At 43.8% G+C, this 24,588-nt stretch overlaps 2 protein-coding genes across 4 annotated transcripts in view; one reads left to right on the top strand and one right to left on the bottom strand.

Moving 5' to 3' along the window:
• cep85l (centrosomal protein 85, like) overlaps positions 1-5,696 on the top strand; it is a 72,158-nt gene extending 66,462 nt beyond the window's left edge. For all 3 annotated transcript variants that reach the window (XM_062550194.1, XM_062550193.1, XM_062550195.1), the window contains 2 exons: positions 492-675; positions 3,014-5,696. In XM_062550194.1, the coding sequence (XP_062406178.1) occupies positions 492-675; positions 3,014-3,174 (345 nt within the window). In that variant the 3' untranslated portion in view covers positions 3,175-5,696. The remainder of the gene's footprint in view (positions 1-491; positions 676-3,013) is intronic.
• A 4,818-nt stretch (positions 5,697-10,514) lies between these two features.
• si:dkeyp-114g9.1 (uncharacterized protein LOC555399 homolog) lies at positions 10,515-23,541 on the bottom strand. The gene is made up of 8 exons (XM_062551388.1): positions 23,242-23,541; positions 22,852-23,131; positions 22,438-22,566; positions 20,088-20,345; positions 18,699-18,790; positions 16,041-16,222; positions 14,704-14,873; positions 10,515-11,373 (listed from the first exon to the last, which is right to left on the bottom strand). Exons 1-8 carry the CDS (start codon positions 23,509-23,511, stop codon positions 11,162-11,164), a joined length of 1,593 nt encoding a protein of 530 aa, XP_062407372.1. The 5' UTR covers positions 23,512-23,541; the 3' UTR covers positions 10,515-11,161.
• Positions 23,542-24,588: the final 1,047 nt, after the last annotated feature.

Raw genomic sequence — 24,588 nt, 5'->3', positions numbered from 1 at the left:
TAGAGACAGCAACAGCGGTTCCTCGGGGGGGCTCAGGAGTCGGCACACGCTGCGTGGCGTTGTGGCGTTGTGCCCGCAAGCTCGTTCACTTCTCTACTTCTCCTCCTCACTTCTTTGCTGCATTCTTTTTATCTCTCCCTTCTTCCATCCCCATATGTTCTCTTCTCTTTTCCTCTCTCTTTCTCTCCTTCTCTTCTCATTTTCATCCATCCGTCTAATTGGATTTCTGACTCGTGGCCGGGGTCGGTCACCTGTCCATACCTGTATACCTCAGAAGGACCAAGGTCATAGATCTCCGTTCCAGGAAGCACATCCTCTGATTAGATGTTGTTTTGATAAATGAAAACATAACAGCATTATGTTTGTCTAGTCATTACTAAATGGGCTGTCCTCTCTAATTGGTCTCTGTCTTTCTCATCCACTCCTCTTTCTGTCTCTCTCTCTGTCCATTCTCTTTCTCTCTCTCTCTCTTTCTCTCTCTCTCTGAGCAGAACCAGAGGCAGGTGGGTGAGGGCTGTGTGTTGCGCTCGAGTTCGGGGACGTCGGCCCAGGAGTCGGGCCCGCTGCTGAAGGAGATGTCCCTCTGCCTGATGGACCTCAAGGCCCTCTGCAACATCCTCACACACCGCGCCCAGGGCAAGGAGCCCAACCTCACGCTGCTCTTAGGAATCAAATGTGAGTACACACACACACACACACACACACACACACACACACACTCTCACACACCGCGCCCAGGGCAAGGAGCCCAACCTCACGCTGCTCTTAGGAATCAAATGTGAGTGTACTCACACACACACACACACACACACACACACACACACACACACACACACACACACCGCGCCCAGGGCAAGGAGCCCAACCTCACGCTGCTCTTAGGAATCAAATGTGAGTACACACACACACACACACACACACACACACACACACACTCTCACACACCGCGCCCAGGGCAAGGAGCCCAACCTCACGCTGCTCTTAGGAATCAAATGTGAGTGTACTCACACACACACACACACACACACACACACACACACACACACACACACACACCGCGCCCAGGGCAAGGAGCCCAACCTCACGCTGCTCTTAGGAATCAAATGTGAGTGTACTCACACACACACACACACACACACACACACACACACACACACACACACACACACACCGCCCAGGGCAAGGAGCCCAACCTCACGCTGCTCTTAGGAATCAAATGTGAGTACACACACACACACACACACACACACACCGCCCAGGGCAAGGAGCCTAACCTCACGCTGCTCTTAGGAATCAAATGTGAGTACACGCACACACACACACACTCTCACACACCGCCCCGGGGCAAGGAGCCCAACCTCACTCTGCTCTTAGTACAGACACACACACATACACTTGTGCACAATGCATCAATTTTAGAAAGGTATTGCATTGTCTTGTAATTAAGATATTACAATACCCTTTTGTGTTACTACTGAGACTTTAAGAGTGGTATTTTAATTAGGTTTTAATAAAAGTGTAATAAAAGAGTACAGTCGCCCAATGGGGAATACATTCTCATACACCACCATTGTGGCGCTCAACCATGGAGTAGCAGCTAAGATGTTTAACAGTGTAACGTTACAGAGAAGCAGAAACATACACTCTTCTGGGCTCCCTGCAGTCCTACTAGTATCAGCTCTGGAGTCTTACTCATAGCGAACCCCCCCCCCCCCCCACACACACACACACACACGCACACGCATACACACACACTGTCTCACACACACATTTTTTGTTTTCTTTGTTTTAAAATGATTCCACACAACTGGGTAAGCTCGGAGGTTCATTTGAGTTCATTGCACCGTGCATAATGCACATTCAGTGCCACCGATTAGCTGACAATCAATAGCAGTGACTAATTTGCTCTGTAAACAGCAGTCTCCTATTGAGACTTCAGCACGCTTCAGCACGCCTCGCCTGCATGTGTCCTCTACTGTTGAAGACTTCATACAACACAGTCCTACCCCCCTCTTTTCTTCAGTCCATTGACATTGTTTCAATTCAATCAATGTAGTCATTTATTTATTTAATTTGTTTATTTATTTATTTGATTGGTTTGTTTTGTCTTGTTTCCTTGGTAATGGCTCCGTCTTGCTCAATGTCTGGGATTCTTTCTGACTACACGCTGTAGTAATCGCCAACTGTGGCGAGGCTAGTGTTTAGCGTTCCTGCATCCTTTTTTGATGGCTTGAAATGGGGAGGCTAGAGTAGGCGTCTGGAGCTGTGCTTGTGGGAATAAGGAGATTATTCTGGCCGAGTTCCCGGACTGTTTTGGTTGTGTACACTTCAGGCCTGTCCTTCGGTCATGTGTCCCTTGGGCTGCTTTTCTCTTTCCACTCACGCACACAAGTGGAGACCTCATCACCTCCTCTTCTTCTTCTTCTTCTTCTTCTTGCACACCTTGGCCCTACTCTTGCAAAGAGAAGGGACCTCTACTGCACATTCACACACACACACACACACACACACACACCCCCCTCTTTCTGGACATAAGTTGAGAAGGTTCAAATCAAGCACGTTCATCTTGTCATGCTTCTCTCATATGAAGAAAATGATGAGCAGGAGTCTGATCCACACACACACACACACACACACACACACACACTGAATTCCCTTCAACTGAATCTGGCTTGACGGGCTTTGACAGGCTTAGTCTTAGTGGACGTTTTTGCTTCATGATCCTTCTATAATGTCAGCACTGCTATACTGCTGCACACAGTGGTCATTTCTTACTGAATGATCCAGACAGTGTTTCTACCTGTTGGAGATGAGATAGTAATGACCCCTCTCTCTCTCCCCTCTCTCTCTTCTCCTGCTCCTCTGCTCTCTGTGTTGTCCCACTATCTCTCCTTCTCTTCTTCTTCTCTCTGTCTTTCTCTCTGCCTCCTCTGCTCTATATCTCATCTTCCTTCCACTCTTCCCCTCCCTCTCTTTTCTTCCCCCTCTCTCTCTCTCTCGGTCTGTCCTCCAGCGATGGGTGTGTCCGGTGAGGAGATCGAGTCTCCGGAGGAGGACGGCTTGCGGGTGAAGCTGCGCGAGGTGTGCCAGCTGCGGCAGGACATCGACGAGCTGCGCACCCTCATCTCCGACCGCTACGCCCAGGACATGGGCGACAACTGCGTCACGCAGTGACCACCGCCCCACCCACCCCTCCATCCTCCTCCATCCTCCTCCATCTCATCTTCATCTCCCGCGCTCCTCCATCTGCACCCACTCTCCCCTTATCCTCAGGGTGTTATTTTTGTTGGATTTGTTCCTGTTTTGTTTCTGTTTTGGTTATTTTTTCTTTGTGTATATATGTGTGTGGATTTGAGTGCAAAGACATCCAATACAAAGAAGGGAATAAAACGGCACCCCCCGAGAGAGTGCGAGAACAAGAGAGCAAACAAAGAGAGGAACTCCTTCATGTACACTGTCGGTTCGGACAGGTGGATCTTTTCTCCCGACTACTGAATGTTGGACTAGGCTGTGAACATGATTTGTTTTATTATTATTATTATTTCTTTTGAATTTCACAAGGGACGTCGAGCATCAGCTTTTCTACTTGGAATCTGGAGCAGAAAGGGTTAATGTGTCACCCTTTCATTTCCTGTATTGGAAATGTGAGTGTTCTTTTTTGTTATGTTTTTTTAAAGGATGATGGCATTGTACAGTATTTCTGCCTCTGTTTTTAAAGCGTTTCTGTTTTACGTTGGACTGTATTTATTGACATTTGAGGATTAGATATACAGTATCTGTTGGTGGAGAGCGTTTTGATCCCACCCAGTATGTCTTTCTGTGAAGAAATGGAATTGTGGGAGATGTAGTCTTTTAAAAGCCCTTCTTAATGCAGTCTCACTGGCCAGTAGGGAAAACGCATACATGAAATGCATGTACCAGTGCTGTTCTGTAAAGTGCCTCACAGAGTCAGAGTCCTCTTATCTCCCTCCCATCTCACTATTGGTCATCCACTGAGGAACACTGTCGCCATGGTTTCCCCTCCATTAGGTTCTCTCCGCTTGTGTTGACAGTCGCGGGTCGACATGGAAACATGTTTCTCCTCTCACCAAATCACCCTTTCCTTCCTACATGCTTCCACACTCCAGTGTTCCATCACTGACCCGTGTATGTGTGTGTGTGTGTGTGTGTGTGTGTGAGAGAGAGAGGCTGGCTGGCTACTGGGGTTTATGAAATATTGGATAGTTGTGTAAGCATAAAAAGGGAAAGCGACAGGAAAGCAAAAATCTTCAGTCAGTTCAGGCAGGGGTTGTGACCATGCTCTGTGATATTAGCAGTTAGCCAACAACCCCACTGAGCACCAGGTCTTTTGTAAAAATAATAATAATTATAATAATAATATTTCTGATAGTGTTAGTACCAATAATCAGGAAATGTTTTAGTGATACAAATAGCTTTGGTTACAGAAATGAAAATAATAATACTTTGGATAGTCTATATCCATTTTTTTTTTATTCCAAAGACATCTGACGAGGAAATAAGTCTATGAGGAAAAAAAATAACAGAATAATTATTTTAGATGCATTTGATACATTGACCTTACAGAAATAATCTTAATGGAAATGTATCAGTCACAAGGTCAACAGGTCATTGCACCATCCTCTGTAACTGTGGATGTATAATTTTTGGTTTGTAACGACAACCATGTCGTCTAGCAATGCAAATATTGATATTGATATGTATATTTTTTGTTTCCTCAGGTATTTTAAATAGACAGTATTATCGGCACCCGTATCGGTGTTCAACCACAGAGATCATTTTAACTGTAAAGGTTTTTGTGTTGACTTTTTTGTACTTACCTTAAACTCACACCACATCAGAAGTCGCACGGCACTTCAGCAAAAAAAAACAAAAAACATTTGGAACCGTTGTGATAATTTTTTCGGGGCAAAGCCCTACAAGCCCTCAATATATTTGTGTCAGTGAAATAGGAATTTTTCTATGAGATTCGGTCATGACAACCTTTTGCGTCATTATTAACTGTTGTTTTGCAAACGTGATGAATGTCATGCATTTGGATGTTTTTTTGTGTTTTCAAGACCTACCAAGGTAGTTTGCTGTTGTATTTACATAGCAATAGGAATGGCCCTTCACCGGCTTCTTTTGCATGTTTTGATGAATGTTGTCCAAAACAAATGACGTTCTCAATATGTTTTTGAAGAGAAAAAAAAACCTAACGTTACTGTGCATGTTCTTGTAAACCTGTGCTGTACTTCTAGTGTCAAACTGATTGTAAAGAATGAACCAGATTTTGACTGATGTAATGGGAAAAAGAAGGGACTTCAAAACACAAAGCGTCTCACACACATAATTGCACCGTGCTATGCAACTTTCACATTTACCAGCGAATGTCAGATGAAATGGGTTAGCTTTTTTGGTGCCTTTCACAAATCTATGCAGCAGAGAGACAGGCTTCCCTGTCAAACGGACATGGCTGTTAGGACTGGCTGTGTGTTTCGCATTTGTTTTTATATAAGGAGAAATGTATTGCGTTAGCGCTTACAGAAATCAGGTATTAACCTCTTGAGTGGAGTGCATTCAGGTTTATGAGGTTCAAGTCCTGCTATAAGATTCTGTTCAGTTGAGTTGTCATCGGAGTTTACTCAGTTGTACCACCTGTTTCAAGGTTTATATTAATCAGCAAATATGGATTTTTTTTTTTTTTTCATTATTATTTAATTTTTTCCTGGGGAGCTGGCTCATCCACCGCTGGTAACCCAAGTAAAAATGGCATGAAACTTGGAGCCATAGCCACAAAGATTGCATAAGCACTCAGGTTTATGCTGGCTGTGGTCAGGTCTCAGAGCTGGAAGAATATAGAGCATAGAATATAGAACATGACTAAATGGGGGGAGGGGGGGTGGGGGTCTGCATCAGGTTGCTATGGCCGATTCTCGCTGCACTGTGGACTGACTTTAAGCCACTGGCTGGCTTACTTTAAATGTTGGACACTTACATTTTTTTCTAATATTTGTTTATAGGTTGTTTTTGTTGAGGTTTTTTTTTCAGCTAGATTTTAAAAATGCCAAAGTTCTATTTATATACGAATTTCATAGAGTATTAACAAGTATTTTTCCATTTTGTAAAACTGTTTTTTGACCCTTTTATTTGTACAGATGGTAAATAAAAATATTTTTCTAAATAATTCCTGCTGTGTAAAGTCATTTGTAAATCCAGTTTTCTCAGTGCACCTGGTTTGACAATAGACAGGGCAAAACCCAGAACGATCTGATTAAGGTCACTACGGGGCAATTGCTCTGTCGCTAGTTTGGAGTTTAACACGGTTTTAAACTCGGTGGTGACGCAAGAAGTCACGTGACGACTTAAGCTCCATTGCTGTGTCATATGCACCTGTGGTTTAACCTGCTGCTGCGTTTTACCTTGATCTCAATTGCTGTGTCTCCAAGGAAATTCAAATCACCCACTAGAGGGCGCATTTAATGCGTGTTAGTCTAATCTCGGAAAGGACATGGTTTTAGACTAAACCATAGTTTGCAGGATAGCAAGATAGGACAGCTTACGCTTCATAAACCGACACATACACACACTGTTGGCTAGTTTGGACACAGTAGGCTACAATAAAGGCTACAAGATAGCAGTTGCTTAAGTTGCCAAATGCCTAACTAAAAATGTACAAAGAACGAGTAGGCCTATTCGTAAAATAGCCTAACGCACGGTAGATCGTACCATCAACCCTCGATTATGGTCTTTATTTAGGCTACTTAGGCTGCGCAAAGCATTTATTTGAGGCAGACTTCCAGGCAGGAACTTTTGTTACGTGCATTTTATTGTGAGACATGCGTTTTGTTAGCGGCACTGGTAGGCTATTAAAAGCAGTAGGCCTAGTTTTCAGTTTAGTTTGGGGTTTAATTTACTTTTGGAGTGTTTGGTGATGTTGCTAAATGTAGAGACTGATGGGCACTGAAATATTATTATATTTGAAGGTTCACTATTACGTTTCATGTCGTTGAAAGGGATTTCCACCCGCTGTTTGCGGGAGGCGCTTTCATTCGTTCAATGACTGAATAGAATAGAATAGAATAGAATAGAATAGAATAGATACTTTTTTGATCTCGTGAGAGAACCAACCAACCAGCGGCGCTCGGGGAGCAGTATATGATTTGAAAACGTCTGCCCCTATCCGACACACTAACATGCATTTCACAGGCATTAAAGACAGATGCATTTTGCCTGGTGTAGGCCTGTTTAGGCTGACAAAATACGTAGCCTAGTCCCACATCGATTCGTAAAGGCTGGAATGTGCACGGAGCCATGGAATGTGGGTTTAGTGCCCAGCATAATTTGTTCATAGTTGGGCTAAAGTGTGGCGATTAATAGGCTTAATTTTGCTCCTCTGTGTAATTTTCTATTTAATTCGTGCCAATTGATTGATTGACTGATTTAATGTTATAAATATACTGGATAAGATTTCAGATTCAGATTTCCACAAAAGTAGCCTAGACTAGGCTATTTCATGATATATTTCAACATTATTTGCGTTTTATTAAAATGTACTTTACATTTCCAAAGTGTTTTGGCACTTAGAGCGCATTTAGCCGAGGCATACAAAGTATCCCGTCAAAATCCTGAAATGCGTTAAAACTGTTGAATTACGACTGCATCTGCTGGGGTAAAACTCAAAACAGCGTACTTCCAGCTTCCAGGCAGTTTAACCCCAGTTTAACTAGGAACCAGCTGATCCTGTCTCATTTCTGACACAGCAAACACGTTAAACTTCGTGCGCAGCTGCGTGTTAAACGCCAAAACCTCCGTTTTAAGGAGCACGGTTTTAAATCGTAGCACAGCTAGCGCAATGCTAACTGACAGAGCAATTGGCCCTACCAAACTTTTCTCAATTGATTCTATAATGTTTTTTTGCATAGAATCCATTTCTGCTTGGGACATTTTTATATTAAGAAGAGAAGTAAATGGCTTTAGGCCAAAATAATATTAAAATTATATCAATTATAACGAATGACCATGCAAAAGTATGTTTTTAGATGGACATTTTTGCATCTACATTTTTGTTCATGTGCAACTTCACCTTTACAAGAACATCATGATGAAGCAATTATGGATGTTTTTACTGAATTAGTGTAAATATACACTATGCATCATTTTGTGAGAGCTCATTTGCATACAGGTATCATTTTATTAGCTAATTTGCATACAATAATGGGTCTGTGGAGTAATATTCTTCTTGTGTTCATGCTGTGTTGTAACTATTTTTTGCCCTCCAGTCTACTGTATTTAGTAGTACATATCATAGGAATTTTCTTCTAACATTGCACATAGTTAATGAGCTATTTTGCATTTTTCAGAAATAAAGGGTATGGATTGCCCCACTTACGTTTGGGTGACATTTCATGATTATTTAATGAATATTGTATTCCTTTCAGGAGTAAAGTTAGCTGCAGTGTAAATTATGGTCATATTTATGTTAGTGAATTTATATAAATATAACAGAATTGCAATTAAAACATAATTTTATCAAATAAACAGCCTGTGAGAATGGGTCTGTGAAGAAATACATTCTTGTTTTGAGACTGTATTGTAACTGATCTTCCCCACCATTGTCCACTGAATTTAGTAATAATAAATAGCATTATAGTATACCGTAATAGTAAAATTAAAACAAAGTTATTCAAAAATATTTTAATCAACATTCATTTCTACACAAAATTTTCTTTTCAATATTGCCATCATAGATCCACATAGATTCATTCTACAGAAGACAGCAGGTGCTTGCTTTGTTCAAAAGTCATAGGTGAGAGTTTACTTATGAGAAAGACAGACCGCTCAAAGTATTCATGCTCATTCAACATGCAGGTTAATGTTCAGGATGCATTTAGAGAAAGAAGACACTGCTGTCACAGGTGTGGATACACCTGAAGAAGTAAATGAAAATGAAAAACAAGGTAAAAAAGAAGAGACCTGTGACAGCTGTCTTCTTTCACACCACACTCTTTTTGCTTCCTCTCTAAATGTGTTCTGAACATTAACCTGCATGTTGAATGAGCATGAACACTGTGTGTTTGTGCTCACAAGTCTGTCTTTTCACATTCAGCAAATTCTTCAAATGGCTCATCACCAGCATGCACTTGCACTTGGGCCCAGAGAGATGCTTTGTCTTCAATTATTCTCAAACCATATGCACCAATACTGTAGCCTGATTGCCATCGACTTGAAAGGCTTTGCGAGACCAATACTGTACTTTGCTCCTTATCTCTCTCACCTATGACTTTTGAACAAAGCAAGCACTTGCTGTCTTCTGTAGAAATGTGTTGGATGGTGGGGGGTAAGTGAGCCGAGTCAGGATGTAGAAGGTGGTACGTGGAGAAAAAAGTTTGGGAACCGCTGCTCTAAATGCATCCTGAACTTTAACCTGCATGTTGAATGAACACTTTGAGTGGGCGTGCTCTGCTCACAGGTCTGTCTTTCACATAAGTAAAATAAATAAGTAAACTCTTTGCCAAGGTATGCTCATGCGTTTCGTAAAATGCCTTATGGAAACTCCCCATAGGACTTTTGGTTATCCAAAATGCATACTGAAAATGTAAAAAGTAAGCATTTGAAGCACTTTGTGTAGAAGTCAAATCTTGGTCTCAAATGAAAGGTAACACTGAGGTTTCATTTGGATTGTACTGTACTTCAGGGGTTCTGATATGGAATAACTACACTAAATATGGAATACAGTAGTTACACAAAAATGTAAATCTTTACCATTTCTATTTCAATTCAATGCAGAATCTAATATTGGATAACACATGATTATACAATTTTTCATGGATTACTGTGAATATTTCAAGACTCAATATGCTGTATCTACTTACTGCTAAGGACATACATTGCAGCTATAAGGTACATGTAGGGAAGCACCAAAGGCAGATTATTTTTTATTAAATTTGACACAGATTAATCTACACATTTGACATCAGAGATGATCATGAATTGATTCCAAAGAGTCCAAGCTTTCAAATGATGTATAGTATCCTACATAAAAATCTGATTTAGGATGTTTGGGAATGTTGGGGGTGGTGGGAGGGAGGGTAACTCATTGACAGGACACTGCAGGTAACCCTAATTAAAACGGTTCTAAAACAGGGAAGAATACACTCCGCATCTTCACAGGAATAAAACGAGACACTTCATACTTTCAATAGTGAAAGTACATTGGTATGCACAATTGTTCCCATTATTGAGGTCAGTTCCTGTTATTGACATCAGTTTTAATGTTGGAAGTCCAACCACACATTCTTTCCTGTAGAGACCTAGGTTTCTCTTTGGACCAGAGAACTATTTCAGTGAATAGAATCATTCAATGTTCTAAAAAAATGGGATGTCAGATTCTAACACAAAGGGTTACTTTGGGCAGGGAACAGTCCTGAGGATAATTTATGCCACCACATTTCAGCTGAGTGACCCGTTATGGGCAATGGCCCAAACAAAGTGGGACAAGACAAAGAGGCAAGAGGTGAGCTCAATGGGATTTTATTGGTCACCCTGAATGGCAGGTCACCAATATTCAGGATACATGAACTAGTATATGCAACAATCATGTTGGAGGGGGGGGGAAAAAGTCATGTAAAAAAGCCATAGTAAAAATCCCATATGAGTGAATCATGATTTTAAAATGTATATTAAAAAGGGAAGATTAAAAAGAGATGTACCGAAGAAAAAGAAAATATTGCTCCAAGATTCACGTGGGAAAAGATGGTACCTCTACCCATCCCATGTACAGGCACTAAACAACAATGCAGAGCAAATATATACAAATATACAAGCAATGTTTAAAAAAAAAACAAACAAACAAAAAAAAAAACATGCTAGTAGCAATAATAGTATTTCATCAGGTGTTTGACATGTAAATCCAGACAACTCGAAAATATTTACAAGCAGTGTTAAAATATCTGTAAAGGTACACTCACACAAGATAAAACACCAACATACTATAATAGATGCTCTTTTTTTACAAGGCTAAAAAAAAAAACCTTCTACATCCAAAAAGTGCTCTCATACATACTTGGAAAATGTCACAAAACAGCAGTTAAAAAACATTTTTAAATAGAGGGCGATAAAAAAACTAAATCCATTTAAAAAAGCTATTGGCTGTGGGCCACGGCTACCGGCCCGCATTGGATGCACAGCGCTGGTGGGCCAGGCCGTGGGCATGGTGGTGTGCCTGGTGCTGGTACTGGTAGATGCCCAGGCTGCTGTGGGCACACTCCAGCACCATCCCCTTCACCGCCTCCAGGTAGAGCTGGTGGCCCGAGTGCAGGTACAGCCAGATGAGACGGCCCAGCTGAGCAGACGTAGAGTCCCCATGCAGACTGTCTGCAAGACACAACACACACACACACACACCAAAGTCAGTCTTGTCCAGTGAAGCTAAATGCTTCATATTATGCCAGGGCTATTTGGTCCATTTAATTTTAGGATAAAACCAAAAAAAAAAAAAACTTGTTGAAAATTTTAAGAATTTCTGTTATCTGAATTGTTTACATGTGGCTCTTCAGAATATTCATGAATACTGACTAGCGTTTAACCAACAATTACTAAAGACCCATTAGTTGGACCCACTACAGATACAAAAGCACATCTGTTCTCCTCTGAGACAGACTGTCGACTCCAGCCAACAGTACAGTGAAGTCTCCCAAACCTGCCTCCACTCCGCAGGTGTCCTCAGTCTCTAATCACATCTGAACGGTGGATAATCAGGACCTTTGAGACAACAGCAGTGAGCCCTTCAACTAATCAGGACTGATGGGGCAGCAGCACACAACATCCTTTACTGTGCAAATCCAAGCCCCAGCTATGAGTCATGTCAGAGCAAATAGATCAAGCCAAGAAGCCAAAAACCACAAAGAGGACGAATGCTAGAATGCTACGTTGAACCCAAGTGTTCCGTTCATCTACAGACAGTTCCATACATCTGACCTACAGTAAATAGATTACCTCAGAGAGACAGAAGAGCCTTTTTTTGCTTTATTGTCCAGACAAAAAGCAGTAATCACAAAAGTAAAGGAAATAGTCACTGTAATCTCAATATGTAAATTGACTTGACACATTGCTACCATGATGCATAATCAGGACATGTAACTGATACTATATGCTGGTATACCAGATGCAAATCCAATGACGGGACCACTCGATAAGCGTTAGATCACCAGAAAGCCATTTACAAGCAGCCAGCCATGTCATAGCAGCTGAGTCAGCGCAGGGCATGACTGCCCCTAATGAATAACACCGTCACCGAGCAGCTTCAACACATCTGTTGCCTTACAGCTTCAGCTGCACGCTGCCGCCTTTTACAATCCACCCTGGCAAAAACAGATGGCAGCCGAGGGATAAAACTCTCCCTGTGTGAACACAGCAGCATAGTGCAGCCACTGGTGCAGAACACCAACTCTACGGGGTTTTTTTCCAGAGCCTTTTTGGGTTTCGCTGAAGGAGCTAAATATGATGAATGAGGCCTGCGTGGAGGGTGTCTGATAAGGGGGCGGCCATTAAAGAGGGACGGGTCAGGGAGTCAAAAAGGAGGCAAATCTGATAAATCCTAATCAGGCGGCCCGTCGCCTCGCCAGGGGACGGCTGATTAATGGCCCTTCAAGAGAGCGCACGCAGGAGGAGGTGGACACCACACTCACACGCAGACACCAGGAGGAGGTGAACACCACGCTCATACGCAGACACCAGGAGGAGGTGAACACCACGCTCACACGCAGACACCAGGAGGAGGTGAACACCACGCTCATACGCAGACACCAGGAGGAGGTGAACACCAGACACAGGGAGGTGAACACAAGATCATGCAGACACAAGAGAAGGTGGAACACCAGACACAGGAGGAGGTGAACACCACACTCAGATGCAGACACAAGAGAAGGTGGAACACCAGACACAGGAGGAGGTGAACACCACACTCAGATGCAGACACAAGAGAAGGTGGAACACCAGACACAGGAGGAGGTGAACGCCACACTCAGATGCAGACACAAGAGAAGGTGAACGCCAGACACAGGAGGAGGTGAACGCCACACTCAGATGCAGACACAAGAGAAGGTGAACACCAGACACAGGAGGAGGTGAACGCCACACTCAGATGCAGACACAAGAGAAGGTGAACGCCAGACACAGGAGGAGGTGAACGCCACACTCAGATGCAGACACAAGAGAAGGTGAACGCCAGACACAGGAGGAGGTGAACGCCACACTCAGATGCAGACACAAGAGAAGGTGAACACCAGACACAGGAGGAGGTGAACGCCACACTCAGATGCAGACACAAGAGAAGGTGAACGCCAGACACAGGAGGAGGTGAACGCCACACTCAGATGCAGACACAAGAGAAGGTGAACGCCAGACACAGGAGGAGGTGAACGCCACACTCAGATGCAGACACAAGAGAAGGTGAACGCCAGACACAGGAGGAGGTGAACGCCACACTCAGATGCAGACACAAGAGAAGGTGGAACACCAGACACAGGAGGAGGTGAACGCCACACTCAGATGCAGACACAAGAGAAGGTGAACGCCAGACACAGGAGGAGGTGAACGCCACACTCAGATGCAGACACAAGAGAAGGTGGAACACCAGACACAGGAGGAGGTGAACGCCACACTCAGATGCAGACACAAGAGAAGGTGAACGCCAGGCTCATTCAGCGAGCCCCTGATCACAGGACACAGGATGGATTCATCCCCCTCCGTGCCTACTGAACGGGAACAAAACTGCCTCATCTCGAAAAACAATCAATACTGGCAACACAAAGCCAAATGCAAGACAGCGTGAAAACAAGGACTGTTAAGTGATCCTTTGTCGTGAACACAGCTACCTGCATGTACATGTACTCTAGATCCTCCATAGCATTGCATTTTCTTTAGATAGAGAAACCTGTTCTGTCGCCCCAATGGCACACACTGCTGTTCACGCAGTAGTAAAGTTGCTGACTATTTGGAGAACATTAGAGCCCAACGCACAGTGTTTTACTGCATACAAACACTGTATGCACTGGCATTCCCCGCAGCACCGAGGCCAAAGCGGTATATCCTCCTCCTCCTCCTCCTCCTCCTCCTCCCCACTGTCACACGAGGACAAGTGGCCCTGGGAGTGTGTCCGCTGTGCCTACGGGACCCTGCCTTTCCTTTCGCCCGCGTCAGCACAACCACCGAGCCCTCAGCGGCGCTGATGAACCGGCCCTGGCACCGGCACAGAGGCCTCTGGGATTACACGGACAGGAGGGAGGGAGGGAGGGAGGGAGGGCGGCCATCGCTCAACACTAATTAGCACCAGCCACCAGGACAAGGCTGGCGCTCTTCAACAACGGAACTGCTGTCATGTCAGAAAACCAAAAGGGCTCCAGAGGCCTCGGTGGTACTCTAATGCACAATAGTGACAACTGTAGAATTAGTTATGCTCGCGGAATTTAGCTGATGCTTTTGTCCAAAGCCACTTGCAAATACAACAGAACAATAGTTCAAATGAACAGTGAACAGTTACAGAAAGTTGGTAGGGCTACACTAATGATCGTCATGCTAACAATAATGTCAACCATACAAGAGCCAACCATTTCCCTGGTGTACATATCTACCCAAAAGGAAAAGAAAAGGGGGGGGGGGCAAGATTCATTAAAACATCCAACAGAAGCACCCCATGGTTCTTACCCTGGGAGATCTTTGTGTCGAACTCCAGCAGGTAGAAGAGCTGGTCTGGGAGAAGCTGTCTAGCCCAGGTGTTCTCTTCCAGGTAGAGCCAGTTGTGAATCAGCCTCTTCCTACGCAAGAAGCCCTTCACGTGGTCCAGGTAGATGGTGTTCCCCGAGACCAGGTACAGCCTGAACGGAGGAGGAGTTGGAAACAATGAGAAGTCAATATGAACAGCTATACCAAGCCCTGAACTCTGATGGGTCTCTGGTTAAACTGGAATAGGGCTGAGACAAGAGGAAGGCTTTTTCACATCTTGGAGGAAAATGTGATTTTAAATGATACATTTACATTCACAGCTTCTTCACATATCCAACTTCAAAGCTGCAGAATTACAGACCTTGGGCCCCAGTTTGAATGAAGGGCAAAACCAAAGCCAATTTAATAACCAGGCAATATAAATTTGACGTTTGGCAATTCCACAGAAAATTAACTTTTGTCATGTCCATAACTGCAATGAAATGTTATGGTATGGTGTGATGTGAATGATTACATGAAATTTGAGCATTTGCCATTTTTGCCTGAAGAATGATCACAAAAATGCACACAAAAATGTATGTTTTATCATTCATTATAAAAGGCATTTCACTGGCATTAAGGACGACAGAGTCAATTTCCTGTGGAACTGCCCATTTAAGAAACATTCCATTCAAACTGACTCAGTAGAACTAGCTCTACTTTAAGTAACCTGATGCTGCAAACCCCATCAACATATCCTGGAATAACAAAGCTCTTTAAAAACACACACACACAAAAGTCCTCATTCTCCTCATGCCACTCAGAGTTGTATGTTTGAAGTTGCTCCACTTTCACACCAAACGCTCCTGAGGCTTCAAAGTCCTGCTGGGCGCTAGTCAGAGAAGCGACCAGTACCCTGACTCCAGGACTTCAGAGCAGCCCCGCTTCAGAAGTTTCCTCTCCTTTTACGCGCAAGAAAAGAAAGAGTGGGCCGAGGCCTGCCTTGAATGCTGAGCGCTCAGAAAAGTTTCAGGCAGTTTGATCGAGCGTTTTCATAAAGCGGAGGAGAGAAACCAGGAAGGGTAGCCCAGCGTACTGAGGGCACAATAACACAATGGAGTAAAATAATTATAAACCAGACGGCTGCTCTTGATCATTTCTCTTCTTGTGAAGATAAAAAGGTTTGCTCAACATCAATCCTTTAAACACACACACTTGGGAAACATCAAAATGAACCAGACTCTAAACTCCACCGTTCTTAACCACTGTCCCAATCTGCCCACAAAAGCACACACACACACACACACACACACTCTTGGCTGCGAGTGTGTGGGACTCACTTGTAGTAGGGCAGCGTCTCGATCATCTTCCAGTTGACGTAGTTGGCGGCGGTCTCCTCCAGCACACACACGCGGCTCATCTGGATCTTGGCCACGTGCCAGAAGCGCTCGTGCTCCACCAGCGCCTCACGCATCTCCCGCCGCAGCAGCAGGTACACCCCCGCCAGGGTGTCCTCATACACCTGCACACACACACACACTAGGGGTGTGAATCTCTCATGTGAAAGACGATACGATTCGCATCTAGATACATTGTCACGATACGATTCAAAAAAAGATACATGTTAATAGCAAACGATTCGGTACGATTCAATTCGATGCGATTCGATGCAATTCGATGCGGTTCAATAATCGAAAGCATTCTGAAAGTTATTTTTCATTGTGCACATTCACTTTACAATTGTGCACATTTTACATGATCAAGTTAATGGTTATCAATAGGACAAACAACTTGATGTATGAACATGACAAAACATTTTATTGTGAAAAGGTGAGGTTTTTCATATAATATTTTAGTAATGGCACACACTGAGGACACCATAAAGAAATAAACAGAAGAAACACATATCTCTGTATATGTTGCATAAAAAAATTAAAGACCAAAGAGGTGTCGTTACAAAAGAAAATAAAGCAGTGCTTTGCCATTGGCCTTTTCTCATGTAAAAGAATAAATGATTCTCTGCTTATCTCCCTCAACAATGGAATTCTCTTCTCTGATTGGCTGATGGGGTGGCCATTAACTTCGTATAACCTGCTACCTTTGAAGTAGTTCCCGTATCACACTTGAATATTAATTCGCCAAACTCGTTGCGAAGTTTAAATGAACTGTCACGTTGCATCCAAGCTGAAATACAGACGTGCAGAACCAGTATTGTAGCATATGACGGAGGTGGATTGTAGCTAGTTGGATGCCATGCAGGCTATAAAAGTAGCGATCTTTCAAAGTTAAAGTTAATCAGATATGCCCGCTTGACAACGGGAGAGATAGAACCAGAGCCATATAAAGAGACCTTCTCTTTTGAAAAAGCCAAACGACTTCCAAACTTTGGATTTAAGTTTCGCCGGCGCGTTGAATATAGGTTCGGAGTTGTCAGAAATCTTTTCTGAGGAAGACTAGCATCTCATTCCTTCAGGCACGTCCAGGGCACGTTTCGTTGGAATGGATAGAAGAACGTGATAGGCTATGGCATCTTTGACCAATGAGAGGCTGTCATTGTTCTCAAATCAAAATTGGGATGCACACAGCCACGCACCAGGCCAGGAAATCGAGTATTTCATAAGAGACGGTCAAGTCAGAAACGTTTGCGAATGTGAACCGATTTGTTTCTTTTAAATCGAAACAATAACCGATTCATGTCATGAAAAATTCGAAACGAGGCTTGATGCATCGATGTAGTCGTCTTTTACAGGTTAAAAACGAATATCGATATGTATCGGTTATTTTTTACACCCCTAACACACACACACACACACACACACACACACACACACTATCAGCAGCAGGTACACCCCCGCCAGGGTGTCCTCGTACACCTGCACACACACACACACACACTGATGAGCAGCAGGTACACACCAGCCAGGGTGTCCTCATACACCTTGACACATGCACACACACACACGCACGCAGGTACACACCCGCCAGTGTCCTCGTACACCTGGACACACACACACACCTCCCGCCGCAGCAGCAGGTACACGCCCGTCAGGGTGTCCTCATACACACACACACACACACACACACACACAGATCAGTGGCAGACTGCCAGCTCCATAGTACGCTTTCAAAGACACTAGAGTTTGTACTTCATACCTACTGGAGGTCATTTGGCATTTTGAAGGAGTGTTGTTGGCTTTGTGTCTTTGGCAAACTGCCAAAGCTGTTCTCCCATGAGGAATAATTAAGTGTAGATGCATTCACAAACTTTAGAATCACACACACACAAAAAAAACCCCTCAATCGACATATTTGTATAACTACTAAAAAAGGCAAAAAAAAAGATCCAGTGCTAAAACTATGAAACACAAGTAATGGCTCTCCCACACAGCACTGCAACAGATCACCCCACAGACGTTCGCTAAACACGAAGAGCAAAGCATCATTAACTCTGCCCCCACCGCTACTCCCAGCGAACAGCACGTGGAACACAGCCTTGCCCACGGGTGGCATAGACTGGCATAATAAACGAGGGCACGTGCGGCGCTAATTGAGTGGGACACGCACCGATATGCCCATAATCCATTTACACAGCCATTAGATGGGCAGCGCGCGGCGGTCATTACCGGACGCAGCCATGACCTGTGAAATCAGCCGCAACAAGCTAATGAACCAAACAGCGCTTAACGTGGCCCGATTCACGCTGGCATAGTGTTTAAATGCCAATAGAGGAGACCGCATTGGTGGATGTGTGCGTGCGCCTGTGTGTGTGTTGAGAGATTCATTGGGGAATCCTGTCTGGTCAGTTCTTTGCCGTCATGCCCTCCTTGTATACTTTAGCCTGCAGACTCCATCTGTGTTTACATTTAGCCCAACACTACTGCACAAAATTCAACACCAAATGAGTTATATTTACCATTATATTTATAAAAAATATCTATACATTTACATTCATAAAAAACAAGAATGCATTATTGAGGAGGGGCGTAAAATGTCAATACCTTCTTGCGTTTCAGTCTCCCCCAGTCTCTGCCTAGGATCCAGGCCACCAGTGACTTGCACATTGAGAAGTAGTTCTCCACAGTCTGGATTCCTAAGGGCCGGTGGGGAGATCAAAGGAGCATCAGTACGAGTAAACAGAGCGCATTTTACAGCCATCCATGACCATGCGCTGAAACGAAGCAACAAATTCCCTATTGTAGCGCATCTGTTCAAACAATCCTTCCAAGACTAGTTTACTTAAACAACCGTATCAAATCGGGTTGTGCGGATTCCCTGAGACCTGAATTATGAAGCGATCAATAGAAGATGTGTGAACCAGGCAATCCCTGGAGGGGGCACCATTTTAAAGCAATTCAAATGATGGGCCTCCCGAGATGCCATGTTTAATGGAGCCGTTGCTTGCATGATGCAGATGGAACAAAACTGCCATCACGTGACTGGCCTTGATTAAAACAGAGGCTGAAAACATAAATAAAATATGCAATCTGGAAGTAGAAATTACATTCTTATTGTGAATGATATGGAAAAATATGGGAAACAATAACATTGTGACTATGAAGTCAGAACATTATGCATGTTTAGTGAAGTCATTCCTAGCGGGGGATCCAAACATCCAATCATAATAACAACAAAAACAAAACAATATTACAGGATTAATTTCCCTCAAATGGTTAGACAACAGGGCATCATTACATATTGGCTTAGAAAAGAAAGACCATGCAGGTCCAAATGACCACAGGGACCCAGGTCACTTCCTGATCCCATCCCCTCCCCTCCCACTCCCTTCCTGTCAGTCTCTTCACTATCCTATCTGAACAAGCATATATAAAATATACATATAAAATATATATAAAAATATAGTATAGAGCCCACACATGGGCATCACTAGTCCCCTTATAATGCTGTGACTAACCAATCTAATCTAACCAAAAAGTGCCAATTCACTTCTCGGTGTGTGCCCTGTTGCCCATTTAGCAGCAAATTAGTATAGTATATACACACTTTTTTGATCCAATAAGGGAAATTTGGTCTCTGCATTTAATCCAATTTAACCGAATTAGTGAGCACACACACAGCACACACTGAATACACAGTGAGGTGAAGCACACAATAGCCCAGAGCAGTGAGCTGCCTGCCCAACAGCGGCGCTCAGGGGGCAGGGAGGGGTTACAGGTGCCTTGCTCAAGGGCACTTCAGCCGTGGACAGGTCGGGGATCGAACCGGCAACCCTCCGGTTACAAGCTCGAAGCCCTAACCAGTAGGCTACAGCTGCCCCAAAACATATTAGCAATCATAATCATAATAATCACCACCACCACCACCACGGACTGTACTCGGGTAGAGTTTTTTTTTTTTTTAGTGACGTAGTCCCACACTCGTCCACTCACCGACGGTCTCATCCCCGCCGGCCAGCTTGCCCCTCCAGTAGTCGCTGGTGATGCTGTGGAGGGAGGCCAGGTAGCGCACGTCGCACAGCGTCTCTCCCCAGGTGGACACCTTGCGCTTGCTGTGCTGCCGCCACTGCAGGTAGATGGAGCGCAGCTGCCGGTTGAACGGCGGCGGCTGCCGGAACAGCCAATAGCTGAAGAGCCACTGGAAGCGGCACTGGACGTACTGCCCGTATAAGGACTCCAGCTCTGAGTGGTCTAAACAGTGGGGGAAAGAGCACCCACACATTACAGGCAGGCTACACTGATCTGATGGTGGGGGAGACACCAGCCACACATTACAGGCAGGTTACACTGATCTGATGGTGGGGGAGACACCAGCCACACATTACAGGCAGGTTACACTGATCTGATGGTGGGGGAGAGACTGGTCACACATTACTCTGCACACAGTACAAGGAGGCTAGCCCAGGTCTGCAATTGAAGCACTCCATTTGCGGTGAGTAAACATAGTTTGAGAAGTCTGGTCTAAATTTTTCCAGCTCAGAGTAGTCTGCAGGGAAGAGAGCACTCACACAATCTTCACTTGGGCGGCAAGAAGTGCTGCAGTGTAGAGGACAAAACAGAACTAGCTTGGTGGTGCTTCGGCTCATTAGTTCTTCTAAGTGTAGAGTGGCGGTTACACCTCAATTGGAAGTCATTTGATTAATGCTAAATTAATAAATCTGAACCTTCTCTGATGGTAAATGCCAGCCAACAGGGAATAGCATTATTCTGAAACACCACAAAGCAATGTGGAATGCAGAAAATAAAGTGCCAAGAGTGGTGGAAGATGGATATGAAAAGAAATGGCTGAGAGAAAAAAAGAATATCTAATTTTCCTCCAAGTTCCAAGGCACTTCTCAAGAGTGTAGACGCTCTGTCTGAGCTGTCTCACACAATGCACATTAGCACAATACAATGGCTCCCTTTTCTGCTGCTTATGCCCCTCCACAGACAGACTGCCCACCCAGACTGTCTACATCCTCCACGTCCCCCTGCTCTGACTCATTCTGCACTAAGCTGGTAACACTATGGGGACCGCTCTAGTTCACTACAGTACATCGCTATTTAGGCAAAGACCACTCATTCACAAGCAAAGTTCTGCAGCAGATAATGCAGAGTAAATGCATGAGAAATGTGAGAATATCCAGATTTGATCTTTTATTTTCATACAACTCACACCTTTGCTGCTGTGCCCTTTAGTCACTCGTACTATCCACCACGATGTGTGACAAGATACTAACTATCTACTCTAAATGTGCCTTTCACCCCTCAGTGTCGTCATTCCAGACTGCACAATATCTAAGGACTGATATCCATAGGTAACACTGCAAAAGATCCAAGTCAATTAATTCAGCCCCATCCTGCAATAGAGAGAAATCTGCAGAGCATAACAGATTAGTCTGAGGCTGTAATGCAGGTTCCAGGACACGGCTGCATGGTTCTGTAGGAGTCAGCCAGTCAGGTGGCCCACAGCGTTCTGAGGAAGATGACATTCCAGCTCAGAAAATGTGACACGAAATTATAGCAAGGTGAATAAACGACATTGAATTTAAAGTTGCATGTTTAAACTGTGAGTTGAATGACACAGGAACGTATGGTTCTGAATACAGAACTGCAATGCAAATTTCTCCACTGTCTCCTTTTTTGGGAAATCTGCCACTTGCCATGCTAAAAAATAAAGGGGGATTTATTTACGGTGAAGGGCCCCCCCCCATTTCACAGGGGTCTAAAGTTCAGCTGGACAGCCACAGGGGGATCCAAGGCCTAATCCTCAGAGAGGAAATGGTGCTTGTGTCCAGAGCACGCCTCAGAATTCCTCCCCTCAAAGAGTCGCCGGGCGATCAAAACCACTTTGAAGTGGTTCACTAGTGCAAAAAATTGGATAACCTTATTTTTCCTCCCCTCTTCAGAAGCCTACTGACATTTTTTGTCAAAGTTATGAAGGGGGGGAAAAAAGCAAGAGGACAAAGTTCACACAAGGCCTTCAAGCTGATGCCAACAAGCACAGGACAGAAATGGCAATACATCAGTCTCTCAGACACTACAGATGAGATGGAACAAGCCGAAGTCCTTTTCACAGCGAGTAATAAAACCATTCAAACCTCTTTTTTCTGTTATCACAAGTGGTATAGAAAAGGACTTAACTGGAAAATTAAAGATGGGTGTGAAAAGAACCAGAACATGTAATTCATGTAATTCATTCAAAGCTATAGCTATTTGCGGTCCTTGAAAAAGATTCGAGCAGAAGCATTACAGTACATCAGTTCCCATTAGTTAAAGGCCAAAGCAAGTTGAGGAGTCTTACCATTTCTATTGTGTTGGTTGAGAACATGCTGAAACACCAATTCAACACTTCCGTGGTGCCCAACAGCCAGGCTATACAATTCTTTCCACTCAAACCTGACAATGTCATCGTCGCCTTCGTCAGACTTCTCTGAGAAAAGGGACACAGAAAAATTCACCTTGATAAGCATTTATATTACCTGCTATGAAAGGCCCTAGCCTTAACTTTAAAGGTCTAGTATGCAAAAAGTTACAACTACTTGAACAGAGGCCCTACATACAGTACCCTTTAAAGTCTAATACACAAGATGTTTTATGTACAAATGACCACTTTTTAAAGTAAACCCATCAGATAAAGCAGTAAATCAATCAGAACGCTTTGTTTAAAATCATGAATTGCCACAACGAACATCAAAAGGCGTTGGATGTAGCATACCCTTAACTTTGGTCTCCAGCACGTCTCGATCAACACCCCATAACGCTTCTATTTCGATGCTGGGTAGTCTAACCGATGGCAAGGGCACATTTTCTTCTAAAACAAGCCACTGAATCCAATACTTGTGTGGAGGGTTGGGGATCTCCGCGAACAGTTTCTCCTGGAGAGACCGGTTGCAGTGCAGGTTTCTGAAGAGCGTCCTCCACATGAACAGAAGACAGAAGGCGTTTTTGGCGGAGATTGAACATGTGGCTGTGGGTAATGGGACTTTGAAGGAGGCCTGTGAGGTGGCAAAACAGACGACTGTGAGCCGACACAATATCGTGACACAGAAATGACAAAACTGTGTGCTGTGGAAACGTTAATGGTGCGTAACTGTGATGTACATACCTGGAAGTGTTTCGTCCATAACGAGTTGCAGGAACTTACTCGAAATAGCGACCTACAGGTGCTTCCAACCCTCAGCAAAGACATTGGGTCTAGCTCTCGTAAAATGAGAATGAGGACTTCATCGCACAGGTGTATCAGATACGTGTCTGTAGTGCCACACAACCGTGTATTATGTGTCTCGCACTTATTCTCAACCTCAACTGAGGTGGCGGACAAGAGAGAAAATTGTTCCTGCAACTCGTTCTCCCAGCTCACATCCAGAAGCGCCATGATTGCCCACAGCCACGCGGAGACGAGATAGGAGACAGTATTTAATTATTTCCTAATTATTTGGGAAATACCATTCGAAATTCGACGTGGGGAGTCTTGCCCTGATAAACGGTAGCCTACGGGCAAAGCCATCGATATCGGCAGGCTTCTTGAACCATAAAGAAGATTTCAACAGTCAGAATGTGGTGATAGTGACTAGATGCTAGAAATGCATGGAAGGTCTGCTTATTGTCACATTTATCACTACAAATATTTTAAGCGAATTGTTTATTGGAATAAAATGAAAACAAACCCTTTCACATTTGGCACAATATTTAAAACAAACACCACTTCGTAGGCTATAGTTTGACTCGAACCGCTTAGAAATTGGTGCAATCAGCGCACCTGTGCTCTTGCCTAATTGACTGCAGCGATTTTAACGGAACTTTTCCGTCTCCATTCAACTGCATCTCTTCTCTCTTCCCACTTTCTCTTACCTCTTCTCTCTTCCCCACTTTCTATCACTTCTTCTCTTGTCCACTTTTTCTCACTCCTCTTCACCACTTTCTCTTCTTCTTTCTTCACGTTCTCTTGCTTTCTGTAGGCCTATCTCTCTATCTCTCCCAATTTCAATTAGTTTTAAACGTTTAAACTTGTATTTGTACAAGTCCTCTCCTGTTTAACTACACACCTCTCTTTCTCTGTGTCCTATAATGGGGTTTCTGGGATTGATTTTTGATCTATTTTAAGAAAACGTGTCTGTCATGTACATGTACATACTGTATATGTAGCCTATGTATGTAGGCCTATGTACATATGTATACGTAGCCTACTTTAAAACTTCCTCAGTGCGTATCTGCAGTGTTACATTAGATCTTTGGTTTTGAGATTTAGACATGCTATGACCAAAATATAATCCCTCATAACTCTACATCCTCAACTGCATAAAGTTAGGAGAGACACAGGCATTCCCAACTGCACATTTGCCTCAAAGCCTTATTCCTACATGCCTATTGCTTACTTTATGCCTGTTCAGTGCAGATACCACAAACTAGGATATTAAAGTATCTACAGTATATTCCCCATACTTCCCAGTTT

Source organism: Sardina pilchardus, chromosome 12 (assembly GCF_963854185.1).
Source record: "Sardina pilchardus chromosome 12, fSarPil1.1, whole genome shotgun sequence".
In the NCBI taxonomy this organism is placed as follows: Eukaryota; Metazoa; Chordata; class Actinopteri; order Clupeiformes; family Clupeidae; genus Sardina; species Sardina pilchardus.
The sequence above is the reverse complement of the archived record's forward strand: the minus strand, read 5'-3'. Positions and strand labels throughout refer to the sequence as shown.

What these genes read in the sequence shown, in the direction of transcription:
- si:dkeyp-114g9.1 (XM_062551388.1), bottom strand. Translation starts at nt 23,511, where the DNA reads ATGGCGCTTCTGGATGTGAGCTGGGAGAACGAGTTGCAGGAACAATTT. An exon ending in GGAGACTGAAACGCAAGAAG is followed by an intron (nt 16,223 to 18,698) that starts GTATTGACATTT and finishes GTGTGTGTGCAG; the next exon opens with GTGTATGAGGACACCCTGGC. An exon ending in GAGACGCTGCCCTACTACAA is followed by an intron (nt 14,874 to 16,040) that starts GTGAGTCCCACA and finishes TCCTCCGTTCAG; the next exon opens with GCTGTACCTGGTCTCGGGGA.